Source organism: Leuciscus leuciscus, assembly GCF_965113295.1.
Source record: "Leuciscus leuciscus genome assembly, chromosome: 9".
Lineage (NCBI taxonomy): Eukaryota > Metazoa > Chordata > Actinopteri > Cypriniformes > Leuciscidae > Leuciscus > Leuciscus leuciscus.
Genome location: NC_138733.1, coordinates 5,409,351 through 5,421,889, shown reverse-complemented (window position 1 = coordinate 5,421,889; position 12,539 = coordinate 5,409,351). Strand labels below are relative to the sequence as shown.

At 40.3% G+C, this 12,539-nt stretch overlaps 1 protein-coding gene across 1 annotated transcript in view; it reads right to left on the bottom strand.

The window, feature by feature from the left end:
* LOC309505872 (uncharacterized protein) overlaps positions 1 to 12,539 on the bottom strand; it is a 105,853-nt gene that overhangs the window by 79,510 nt on the left and 13,804 nt on the right. Inside the window, 1 exon segment of the mRNA XM_082179335.1 lies at positions 1,741 to 1,914. Within this exon segment, the coding sequence (XP_082035461.1) occupies positions 1,741 to 1,914 (174 nt within the window).

The following is a 12,539-nucleotide window of genomic DNA, read 5'->3' as shown; positions in this document are numbered from 1 at the left end:
GGCTTGAGGCCTTGTATTGACTATCGTGCCCTTAACAAGAACACAAAAACGAACTTGTTCATTCCTACCCTCCTTCCAGAAGCCTAAGATTCAACGACCAGGCTCTGCTGATTGTCCCTCGCGTTAGACTCAAGCGTAGAGGGGAGCGTGCATTTGCGGTGGCAGGGCCACGACTCTGGAGCATCTGCCTCTAGAGATTAGAACGGCACCTACCCTGTCTGTCTTCAAGTCTCTGTAAAAATCCTACCTGTTTTCTTTAGTATATTGATTTCTTCTCTAAGGTTGGTTCTACTATTTTATATTTGAGTCACCTTCCATTTTCCAAGGATTCATGAATGAGGTGTTCCGGGATTATCTAGATTGCTTTGTGATCATCTACAGTAGTCAACATTTGAAGTGGATCAAAACTTTTTATCAAGGTTATACATGAATTTTTAACAGTGCCCGTTCTTGTCTTAAGACAAAATTGAACAACTTTTTTGATCCACTTCAAATGTTGACTACTGTACATCGATGACATCCTGATCTATTCCTGGAACAAGGCAGACCACATTGCGCAGGTCCTCCAACAGCTGAGAGAAAACCATCTCTATTTAAATATAGAGATGTGTGAGTTTCATCAATCATCTATTCCTGATTTCTAGGCTACACCATTGGCACGTTGGGAGTAAAGATGGACCAGGGGAAGGTAAAAACAGTCCAAAATTGGCAACTTCCATCTTCCTTGAGAGTGCAACAGAGATTATTTGGATTTGTTAACTTTTACTATCAATTCATTGAAGATTTTAGTAAGATTTTCCCACCACTCACCACCTTGCTCCGCAATAAGCCCAAGTCTCTGTCCTGACACATCCACCCACTGCCACATCCGCATTCCATCAACTCAAGGAAGCTTTCACTACCACCCCCACACTGAAACAAATTGCCCTTCATGGTCAAGGTAGATGCCTCCACATCAGGTGTGGGGGCTGTGTTGTCTCAGCAGCAGGGAAATCTACTCAAGCTCCATCCATGTGCCTTCTTTTCAAGAAAGTTTCCCCCAGCGGAGCAGAACTATGCCATCGGCAACTGTCAAGTTTTCCAGATTTTTGTTTCAGCTCTGCCCAAACTTCAAATGGCATTTAAAATTTGAAGGACGCAAGAGTACAACTCATTGAGCTTTACTGTTTTCATTTACTTCTGTTTGCAGAGGTATTGGCAGAAGTAATAGTAGAAGCAGTAGTACAGTAGTTGCAGTAGGTTGATAATCATAAAAGGTAGATTGAAACAAAACAAATATGCATTAATAGAAACAAAGGTATTATTTAAACTAACATTTAACATCTCATTCACCATCATCATATTAGCTATAATCAACTAAATCAAATGCCTTGACAATAAATTATAAATGTTAATAAACTTAAAGCACACCTTTCAAATTCAAATAATTGTTCAATAAATTGTATTATTTTGTGTCTCATTTGATTGGGTGGACCAAATGTCAATCTAAGTGGGCCAGTGCAACCCTGCACTAATGTAGCTTTTGCCACAAATGTGATGTGATGAGAGTGGAGATGAAAGTAATCAGCTTAAGCTTCAGCTATCAAACACATTAACTGTGATAATGTTGAATGTCATTCATGAAAAAAACATTATATGTTAATTACATTCCAAAACACTCTGATTTGGTCTCAATATGAACTATCTAAAATATGTCTCTCTGAGGCCCCGATCATGTGACTATCAGAGAGATGATCTTACCTCAAAAACTCTAGTTTACAGTGAGGATTCTCCAGGACACCAGATAGCAGCTTCACTCCTGTGTCTCCTAGTTTATTATAATTCAGATTCAGTTCTCTCAGGTGTGAGGGGTTTGATCTCAGAGCTGAAGCCAGAGCAGGACAACCTTCATCTGTGACACCACAATCACTCAACCTGTAGAGAACAATGACACACTATAACAAACTTGGTTTGCAACTTTAATGAACCAGTAGTTACTTAAAAAGTTCAGGCAACTCACAGAGCATGCATGAATAGAGGAAAACTATCAATTCTTGAAAGAAAACAAAAACAGGCATAACAAACATATCAAATGTGATGAAATACGTCATCTTCATCTTCTCTTGAACCTCAATGGGCAATTAATCCATAAACGACTTAAAGACTAAAAACACCAATCTGTAAACAGTAGTTATGTGACATTTGAACCGAGGCGTCGAAGCTTGTGTCGAGAAAAAATGGGCATGCCTGATGAAGCCGCGATTCGAGGCTTGTGTTGTTAACGTGAAAATCACGTGACTAATGACAAACGAGGCCAAGGTTTGTGTGGATATGTCATCGGTTCGGTCTGAGTGTCTCTTTTGGAAAAAGGCAGTTCGAAACTCGCGCCACCTCGTGAGTGTTGTCAGGAGTTGTAGTAGTGTCAGAGAGTCAGAGAGTTAGATAACTATCATTGTCATTGTCGTTATTGTGTCATATATGTTTTAGGGCTGTATATTATTACATTATCAGGTTAGAATAGTTATAGTATATTGTTATTATTAATTATAGTAGCTATATTATAGTCTTGTTATATTAATTAGATAAGATTATTTGGATTGCTTTGGATTTTTGGATCTGGACTGGACTGCTTTTTGATTTGGATTACCCTTTTGGATTTGTTAGCTTTTTGTGACCTCTTCCTTTTTCCTGGTAATGGACCAGCAAGAAAGAGGGAATCCTCCCCTGTCTGGGCTCAACAGAAGCATCAGTGTCCTCATTTATACCAGCTGGCACTGGCATTTTTATGTTCCCCTGCATCCTCTGTTACTTGTGAAAAGATCTTTTCCAAGGCTGGAGAGATTCTGTCCGAGAAGAGGAATCGTCTAAACCCCAACACACTTGAAATAATTCTGTTTCTCAATAAAAATCTATTGTAATCCTTCCTTCACCCACCCCAAACTGCAGTGTTGCAGTTTGCTCCTCTATATCCCCAGTCCAATAAGCAAAACACTGCACTAAAACTAGTAGCAGTTCACTGCACAATAACCCCCAGAAACAATTTTTACCACCCCAGATTATTCTGTTGCAGTTTACTTTATTACACTCCCTCCACCAAAAGCACTGCACTCAACACAGTGTCACTTTTGTTGTTCATACTGTCACTATCCAAACAATTTATGAATAATTAATTAACTGTGTGTGTGACAGTTGTCTCTGCACAAGTAAATTCAGACAGCGAAAGATACATATTTTATATTATACCCAGGCAATGGACAAATGTCTGCTTAGGTCTTTTTATTATTGCAAATGAAAGGTTACAGACATTAACAGTGAGAAGAAAATAAATAAATAAATACACACACACACACACACACACACACACACACACACACTGGTTCAGAATGAATGAATTTGTCTGCTATTTCTTTGCACAGTAGCTAGGTGTCACTAGTGAGCAATGCCGAATGAAGCTTCGAGTAATGAACCTTTGGCTGAAGCAATGGGCTGCGATGAAAGGTCTCAATGGTTCAGGAAGCCTCATTTTGCCATCACTAGTAAACAGTCCTCAAAAACATTTAATTCACCAAATGTTCTGTTTGGTTCAAACAGTTTTTTCTAACATGCATGCTGTGGTGTTAATTCCTGACTTCGCATTATCAAGTCTAGTAGGCCTTCCTGTTCCAATATGCTCTGCTGTCAAAATAAAAGTCTTCTTTTTTTTTCTTTTTTTTTCTACAGGAAGTTTCTGCACCAAACATAAAGGTCTCATATACAAAAGTCAGAGAACTTCAATTAGGGCCTAAAACTAATTGAATCATACATATACTTTTTTTTACAGTATTTTATATTCCTTCATTCTTGTAAAATAATTATGCAGATTTCTCTTATCCTTAATATAGCAGTGTCACAACACTCTTCACTCTCTCAGATCAAAAGTCCAGTCAAGTCAAGTCATCTTCATTTATATAGCGCTTTTAACAATGTAGATTGTTCCAAAGCAGCTTTACATTGATAATAGGAAATTAAAGTAAAGTGTTTTGGCTTTATAGCAGCTCTAGAATAAAGTTATTGTCCAGCTAAAGTTAGTTTGATTGATTCACTTCCGTCGCAACGATCATTAGTTATTAACTTAGGGGCAGCTAACACGACACCGTTTTAACAGAAAACTCTTATGTTCTTTCTGTGCAAACTTCAAAAACGCGAACCATTGAGAACGCCGATGGGGTGCACATGCGTATTACAAGTTCAGTCAATAGGCATGTGCGTACAGGGCCACATTTCCCAAAAGCATCATACACCTAAGTAGAATGTAGAAACAATTTTATTTATCATCCTAAAATTACAGTTTGTTTCCTAAAGGTGCAGAAAATTTTAGCGGCATCTAGCTGTGAGGTTGCGAATTGCAACCAACAGAAGTTACGGCGGCCAACAAGAAAAGATGTTGTCATCTGAGACAGCAGAGAGTTGCCAGTTAAGCAATGAGTTTTCTTTTCAAAGATAAATTAAGAAATTATGTTTACTTAATTATTCAGTCAAGGGGATGGAAAGGCGTAGCACCAAACATTAGTCCCAAACTAATGAATAATAATACAAAATGGAACGTATATACGTATATACAAAAGGAACTCAAAAATAAGAAAAAAGATCTGCCCACGAATACAGGATTTTATTGTCCAGAGGCCACAAATAAAGTGAAAAAGTGTGTTACCAAGCATACACCTGCGGTAATTTACCATAATCCATGTAACTGTCACGGTTCACAAGTCCAAACATATTTGTCAAGGCGGAGAAATGCGCTTTTCATGCACAGTCTGTTCCTTTTCTAGGCTACATCATCTCGGATGAGGGAATGCGCATGGATCCTGAGAAGATCAAGGCTGTGGTGGATTGGCCAAGTCCAGATTCCCGTAAGGCCCTACTGAGGTTTCTGGGGTTCGCCAATTTCTACCGGCGTTTCATTCGCAATTTCAGCCAACCTCTGACCGCCTTGACCTCCCCCAGAACGACGTTCAGGTGGTCAGACACAGCCGAGGCTGCGTTTGCCAAACTGAAGGGTTGCTTTGTTTCAGCCCCCATCCTGATAACCCCTGATCCATCACGTCAGTTCGTGGTGGAGGTCGATGCGTCAGAGGTGGGGGTAGGTGCAGTGCTATCCCAGCGTTCTCCTTCAGACGACAAGATGCATCCTTGCTTTTTGTCTCATCGTTTATCCCCTGCCGAGCGCAATTATGACATTGGCAACGGAGAGTTGTTGGCGGTCAAGTTAGCATTGGAGGAGTGGCGGAGAGACTGGTTAGAAGGGTCGGGGGTACCTTTTATCATCTGGACCGATCACAAGAACTTGGAATACATTCGGACTGCTAAAAGACTAAACTCCAGGCAGGCTCGGTGGGCTCTTTTTTTCGGTCGTTTTGATTTTACTCTCTTGTACCGCCCGGGTTCCAAAAACATCAAACCCGACTCTTTATCGCGTATTTTTGACCGTTCCGAACGCCCGTCTACTCCCGAGTGCATTTTACCAGAGACTCTATTCATCTCTACACTCACATGGGAGATCGAATCGAAGGTCAAGAAGGCCTTAGAAGGGGTAACGCCTCCGACCCGTTGTCCACCGAATCGTTTATTTGTGCCTGAGGGTTTACGGTCCAGCGTTATTCAGTGGGGACTTTGTTCCAATGTGGCTTGCCATCCAGGAGTTAATCGCACTAAATTTTTTGTCAAGCAATGATTCTGGTGGCCTCTCATGGCTCGTGACGTTCACAGTTTTGTCTTGGCTTGCTCAGTTTGCGCCACGGGTAAGACTTCTAATCGACCTCCAGATGGGTTACTTCAACCGCTGCCGGTGCCTTCGAGACCCTGGTCCCATATCGCTCTAGATTTTATCACCGCCCTCCCACCCTCCCAGGGTCACACGGTAGTTTTGACCGTGGTGGACCGGTTCTCGAAGACAGCCCATTTCATTCCCTTGCCCAAATTACCCTCAGCCAAGGAGACAGCGTTGATTGTCGTTAACCACGTGTTTCGGCTACATGGCCTCCCGACAGACGTGGTTTCTGACAGAGGACCCCAATTTGTGTCCAAATTTTGGCTAGAATTTTGCAAATTCCTGGGTGCGACTGTCAGTCTGTCCTCTGGGTTCCATCCCCAGAGCAATGGTCAAACTGAGCGAGCCAACCAGGATTTGGAGAGAACGTTGCAATGTTTAGTGTCCAAGAATCCTTCCTCTTGGAGTCAGCAACTGTCTATGGTGGAGTACGCCCACAACACGTTGCCAGTGTCATCCACGGGCCTATCACCGTTTGAGTGTAGTGTAGGGTACCAGCCACCAATTTTTCCTAGTCTGGAATCCGAAGTCGTGGTCCCCTCCGCCCACGCCTTCGTCCAGAGGTGTCGCCGCACTTGGACTAGAGCCCGTGAGACTAGACTAGACTCGATCGCCACCGTCGTAGGCCTCCCGTATACGTCGTCGGTTCCAAAGTGTTGCTTTCTACCAAGGACATTCCTCTCCGCTCCGTTTCTAATAAGCTTGCACCTAAATTCATTGGCCCGTTCTCTGTCACTAAAATCGTTAGTCCGGTGACAGTCCGCCTCAATCTTCCTCCAGTGTACAGGAGGATTCATCCCATCTTTCATGTGTCTAAAATTAAGCCTGTTTTCTTTGCTCGCATTAATCCGCCAGTCCCGGTCCCCCCCCCTTTATGTAAAAAAAAAATATTTACATAAATAGTCTACATAATTATACATACATATCACAACAATCCTGTATTCAAAACTTTGCAATATATATATTTTTTAAATCTGACCATAAATATTCTCATTCCCATTATTGACCCAATAATTATTTCTAACAACTATGGATGTGGTCTCATTATACACTAACATTCCTCATAGGAAAGGTTTATTGCCGATTAAATATTTCTTAAATCAAAGAACTGAGATACCCCCCTCCTTTTGAATTTATCATTGTCATTTTACTTTTATAAAAAAAAAAAAAAAATCCTCTTTGAGGATAAATACTATTTACAAAAACAGGGTGCAGCCATGGGTTCTAAATTTTCTCCGGATTATGCTTGCCTATTTATGGGATATTTAGAAGAGAGATACATCTGAGAGATACATATATTACATCATAATATTGTTATGTGGAAGAGATATGTGGATGATGTATTTTGTATCTTTTGGGGCTCCAGACATCTTTTCGATGAATTTGTTGAGTATTTGAATAATATAGTGGATTCTATTAAAGAGATACTTCACCTCTGGAAAGATGAATGTGTATTTAAAATGTGTCAATTATGTCATAGAAATGTGAAATTATTTTTGAATTTGGAGCCTTCTAGACTGAGAAAAGCCAGAAAATGTATTTTTGGCTCATGTGGATGAAAGACAACAACTCCCAGAATGCACTTGCTTCGCTGCCCTAGGAGGCCACTCCCAAGCCACGCCTACCGGTAAGAGAGCGCAGTTAAACAACAAGGCTAGGCTACTAGTGAGTCTCCGTGACGAGTCTGCCCGGGATTTTGCGATCGCCCAAAATGTCCAGGATTCGGCTTTTGCGTTCTACAATCGCCATTCATTATGTTTACTGTGGCGAGCAGGACGAGGCTGAGGGCCGCGGGAGAACGGCGCGATGCCGGTGGCGTGATTACTGATGAGCACACCTGTGAGACGCACCAGTCTCGTATCTCTCACGGAGGAGCGGGAATTTTCTTAGCAATGGTAAAACGCACAGCAACCGATCACTTGTTTAGCGTTGATGTAAACACTACATTCAGATTCACCAATCAGAATGAATTCAGTTCGATTGAAACAAAAGGTGTGCATGTAAACAATGAATGGCGACTGCAGAAAGCAAAAGCTGAATCCCGGACATTTTGGACGATCTCGATGGCCGGACATGTCCGGGAAAAAGAGGATGTATAGTAACCCCTACTACTCAGCTTTCTCCACAGAATAAGAACCCGTTAGCTTAGCTTCCAAATAAAAGATGGCTTACACTATTTGTACATTCTGTGAGTGAGATCGCATTCGCATCCTCTATGGGCAGGTTGAAAACATGCAGAACAGCTCCTTCTACTGGCTGTAGTTTTTAGCCTCTGGCCAAAAAATTTATTTTTGCGTCATCGGAGGATTTTTTTTCAGACAAAAAATACATAAATCTCTCGTCTCAGGGGGATATGAGGGAGGAAAGCATGGTAATTCGAAAATACTACAGGTTTTCTACTGACACAAAGCTTAATGCTAAACCCTGAAGTATCCCTTTAAGTTCAGTGTGGAAATTGATTCCCATTCTGTCGTTTTCCTTGATACTAGGGTTATATTTGAATCCGGTACGTTATCGACCTCTTTATATTCCAAACCAACGGATAAAAATAGTAGTCTCCATGCAGCAAGCACTCATCCATCTTATGTAAAAAAAGGGCTACCCTATTCCAGTGACGGCTCCAGCAAAATCTCTCAGGGGGGGCAAATGTTTGGATGATTGATAAGGATAATGCCTGGTTCACACCGGACGCCGAAGCGGCGCGGAATGGAAAATCACGCGCGGTCCGGCGCCTGCCTGTTCACACCAGACGCGTATTCTCCGCGGCGGTCGACAAGCGCTTCTGCTCAGTTGTTGTTTATTCAGAGCTATTTTTTACATCATGGGTAAGTAATTAACCTCATAAAATGAATACACCATGTTTCTGTAACCAAGAAGTTTGTACACTTCTTTTATTCATCCGTTGTCGAGACACACACGCAGCCAGAGAGAGAATATGGTAGACAGTTTTTTTCTTTGTTTGTTTTCATCTTTCTAGTCTGTTTAGATAAACAAATATGATCGCATTTGTCACTCGCGGTATTTTAATTTGAAAATTGCTTTTATTTTTACAATTGAGCGGATGTCTCGTGTTTCTTGGTGTGACTTCCTGCCGGAATGGACGCGGATCACTCGCGGTCGCGCAAAAAATAGACCAGACGCCGAAACTGGCGCTTCATGGCGCGGGCCGGCCGCGGCGCTCCGCGTCTGATGTGAACGACACCATAGGTTAACATGGGCGCCGAAAGGAAGCGGCCTCCGTTCCGCGCCGCTTCTGCGTCCGGTGTGAACCCGGCCTTAGGTCCACCCATGCAATGGATAAATTAACAGCTTAAGCATGTAAAGGCAACTTCACTACTTTAATATTAATGAAAAATAAAGTGACTCTTACAATAAATCTCCTTGTCTGTGTGTTAGCAATTCAGCAGCAAGTCAAAATCAATTCAAACAAAGCCCAGCCAGGATGTGAATTTCCAAAAACGTTTACTCCAATTTCAATTTAATAAGAAACAACTGAAATCACATAACTCACTATTTACGCTACTTGCTCTGGCCAGAGTAGCGCAAATCGCTCTGAATCTGAAGGGCTACATTTTATTTCTCCATTTAATAAACAAACTATTCCGTCAGATAAATATTTGTTGTGAAAGAAATATAGTTACATTAGTTACATTTTCAAGCATTTTATCCAAAATTTAAGCACTTTTCAAACCTTAAACACATCAAAATTAAAACACTTTCAAGGATTTCAAGCACCCGTACGAACCCTGCACATTACTCACTATTTACACTACTCACTATTATTACACTGCTTACATCACATTACTCGCTTAATACACTGCTTACTTATACTGAAATGTTGCTCTTCTCTCTTTCAAAGTAGCAAAGTGATCAAAAATTTAATGACACGATAGAATTAACTGCGTTCGCCATGACGTTGTTCAAGTTCAACTGGCCTCAACTCGCGCGATTTCCCAACAGTCTCTCTCGCTCTCTTTTTTATTTTTATTTTTTAATCACATTTGATAAAGATATTAAAGTAGTGTTTAATTTTTTTTTTTTTTTTTTTTTTTAAATGGTTTTCAAATATTATTTGTCACTTAATCTTAAAGATTTTTAATAGTGTATGTTTGTTCCCACCAATCGCTGCACAAGTTAAGGATACGTATGATGACGTAAGCACGTTAGTGCGAGCCCTCCCGGAACCCATAGAGAATGCATTGCAGTGCCTGCAGTTCGAAAAGAAAAAAAACATCTTTGAATGTAAGTCTATGGGCGATTCTCAGCCAGAGTGAAATTGCCCAAAAAGAGGCGGAACTCCACAGAACGTGACATGACGCTGATTGGACTATATCCAGAGGCAGAGAGTGACGGCTAGCGTAACTCTGTGGTTGAATGAGATTGTGAATGTGATTGAAAAAGTCAAGTCAAGTCAAGTATATTTGTATAGCGCTTTTCACAATACAGATTGTATCAAAGCAGCTTCACAGTATTAAATTAAAATAATACAACAAGGTTTGTTTCTAGTGGAATTCATTGATTGATAAAATTAAATTAAATTAAATATCCCCAAAATATCCCCAACTGAGCAAGCCAAAGGCAACAGTGGCAAGGAACCGAAAAACTCCATCAAGTGACCTAATGGTGTCCTAAAACTCCATCAGGTGACCCAATGGAGAAAAAAAACCTTGGGAGAACCCAGGCTCAGTCGGGGGCCAGTTCTCCTCTGGCATTTATGAGCTAGAGGCCGGATTGTAGTTTGAACTGTAAGATTAAAAATATTATATAAATGCCTGGCTGAAGAGATGCGACTTTAATCTAGTTTTAAACTGGGAGAGCGAATCTGAGCAACGAACAGTATCAGGAAGACTATTCCAGAGTTTTGGAGCCAAATGTGAAAATGCTTTCCCTCCTTTGGTGGTTCTGGATATCCTAGGTATGACCAAAAGCCTTGAATTTAGTGATCTTAAAGAGCACGATGGATTATAGGGCGATAGAAGATCCGTTAAATAGACTGGAGCTAAGCCGTTTAGGGCTTTATAAGTCAGTAGCAATACCTTGTAATAAATACGGAACTTTATAGGTAACCAATGCAGTGATGATAAAATCGGTGTTATATGATCATATTTTCTTGATCTAGTAAGAACTCCAGCGGCGGCATTTTGGACTAACTGTAGCTTGTTTATTGAGGATGCAGGACAACCAGCTAATAAAGCGTTACAGTAATCCAGTCTCGAGGTCATGAATGCATGAACTAACTTTTCTGCATCAGAAACTGATAGCATATTACGTAGCTTAGCAATGTTTCTAAGGTGGAAAAAGGCTGTTTTTGTAACATATGAAATATGATTTTCAAAAGACAGGTTGCAATCGAGTATAACACCCAGGTCTTTTACTGTAGAGGATAAAGTAACAGGACATCCTATGATGTTAAAGTTGTATTGTGCGAGGTTTTGTGGGTGGTTTTTTGAACCGATAAGTATTACCTCTGTCTTGTCTGGATTTAATAAAAGAAAATTATGCATCATCCAATCTTTTATATCTTAAAATTCCCTTTCACACTTTGGTGGTGCGTCGCCCAATCGCCCTAATGAAGAAACCGCCCCTGCCCTATACCCAATTCCTTCGACTGAAGTGTATATGCAGTGTAGAATCAGATTTTGAACAACAATTGGTGATAATGTTTAAGCATTTTATTCTTAGGGGTTATCCAAAAAAATGTCTGGAGAAAGTACGAGAATCGTCCTATATATTGGGCAAACAAAAGAAGTCCCATTCTGTAGTTTGTACCACTACTTATTCTGCACACAGTCAAGCGATCAAGAATGTGATTAAAAAACATTGGTATATACATAAGTGTGATCCAGTGGGCGAGAGTCTTTTTGTAGATCAGCCTCTTTTTTCACATTATTAGAGCGAGAAACATTAGAGACTATTTGGTCAAATCCGACACCTTCATAAAGGCTAGTCCTGATGGACGTATAAACAAGGACACTGGTTTCTTTTCCTGTCTTAAGTGCGTGGCATGTAGACACATCCGTAGAAGGGGTTTTTCCTTTCATAGTAGCATAACGAACCGTACATATAAGATTAAACAATTTGTTACATGCGCTTCTACCAATGTGATTTATCTATTCTTGTCCATGTCACAAACAATAAGTAGGCAAGACAAATAGACAAATTAAGACTCGGAATTCGAGACCCATTCGATCTTGGAATAAAATTTTGTAATTATAGAACATGTGCCACAGTCGCGTATGGTAATATACTCTCAATTGTTTTCTATAAATGTTGTTTCATTATGCATTTCAATGTCTAATCGTGTGACGGGAAGGTATGATGATAATCATTTTTTGTGATATTCAGTTATGGGAATGAGAATATTTATGGTCAGATTTAATATATATAGTAAAGTTTTGAATAAAGGATTGTTGTGATATGTATGTATAATTATGTAGACTATTTATGTAAATATTTTTATATGGGATAAAATCAGATTCCGGTATGTTACATGGATTACGGTAATAAATATGTAAATTACCGCAGGTGTATGCTTGGTAACACATGGCACTGATGAAGGGTTGAACCCGAAAACGTTGTGTGCACCTTGCACTTTTTTTCACTTTTTCACTTTATTTGTGGCCTCTGGACAATAAAATCCTGTGAACTTTTTTGGCCTGTATTCGTGTGCGGACCTTTTTTCTGATTCCTAATTATTCTGTAAAACGATATGTTATTGCGAATATTATTGTTACTTGTTCATCATTGTGTCAGT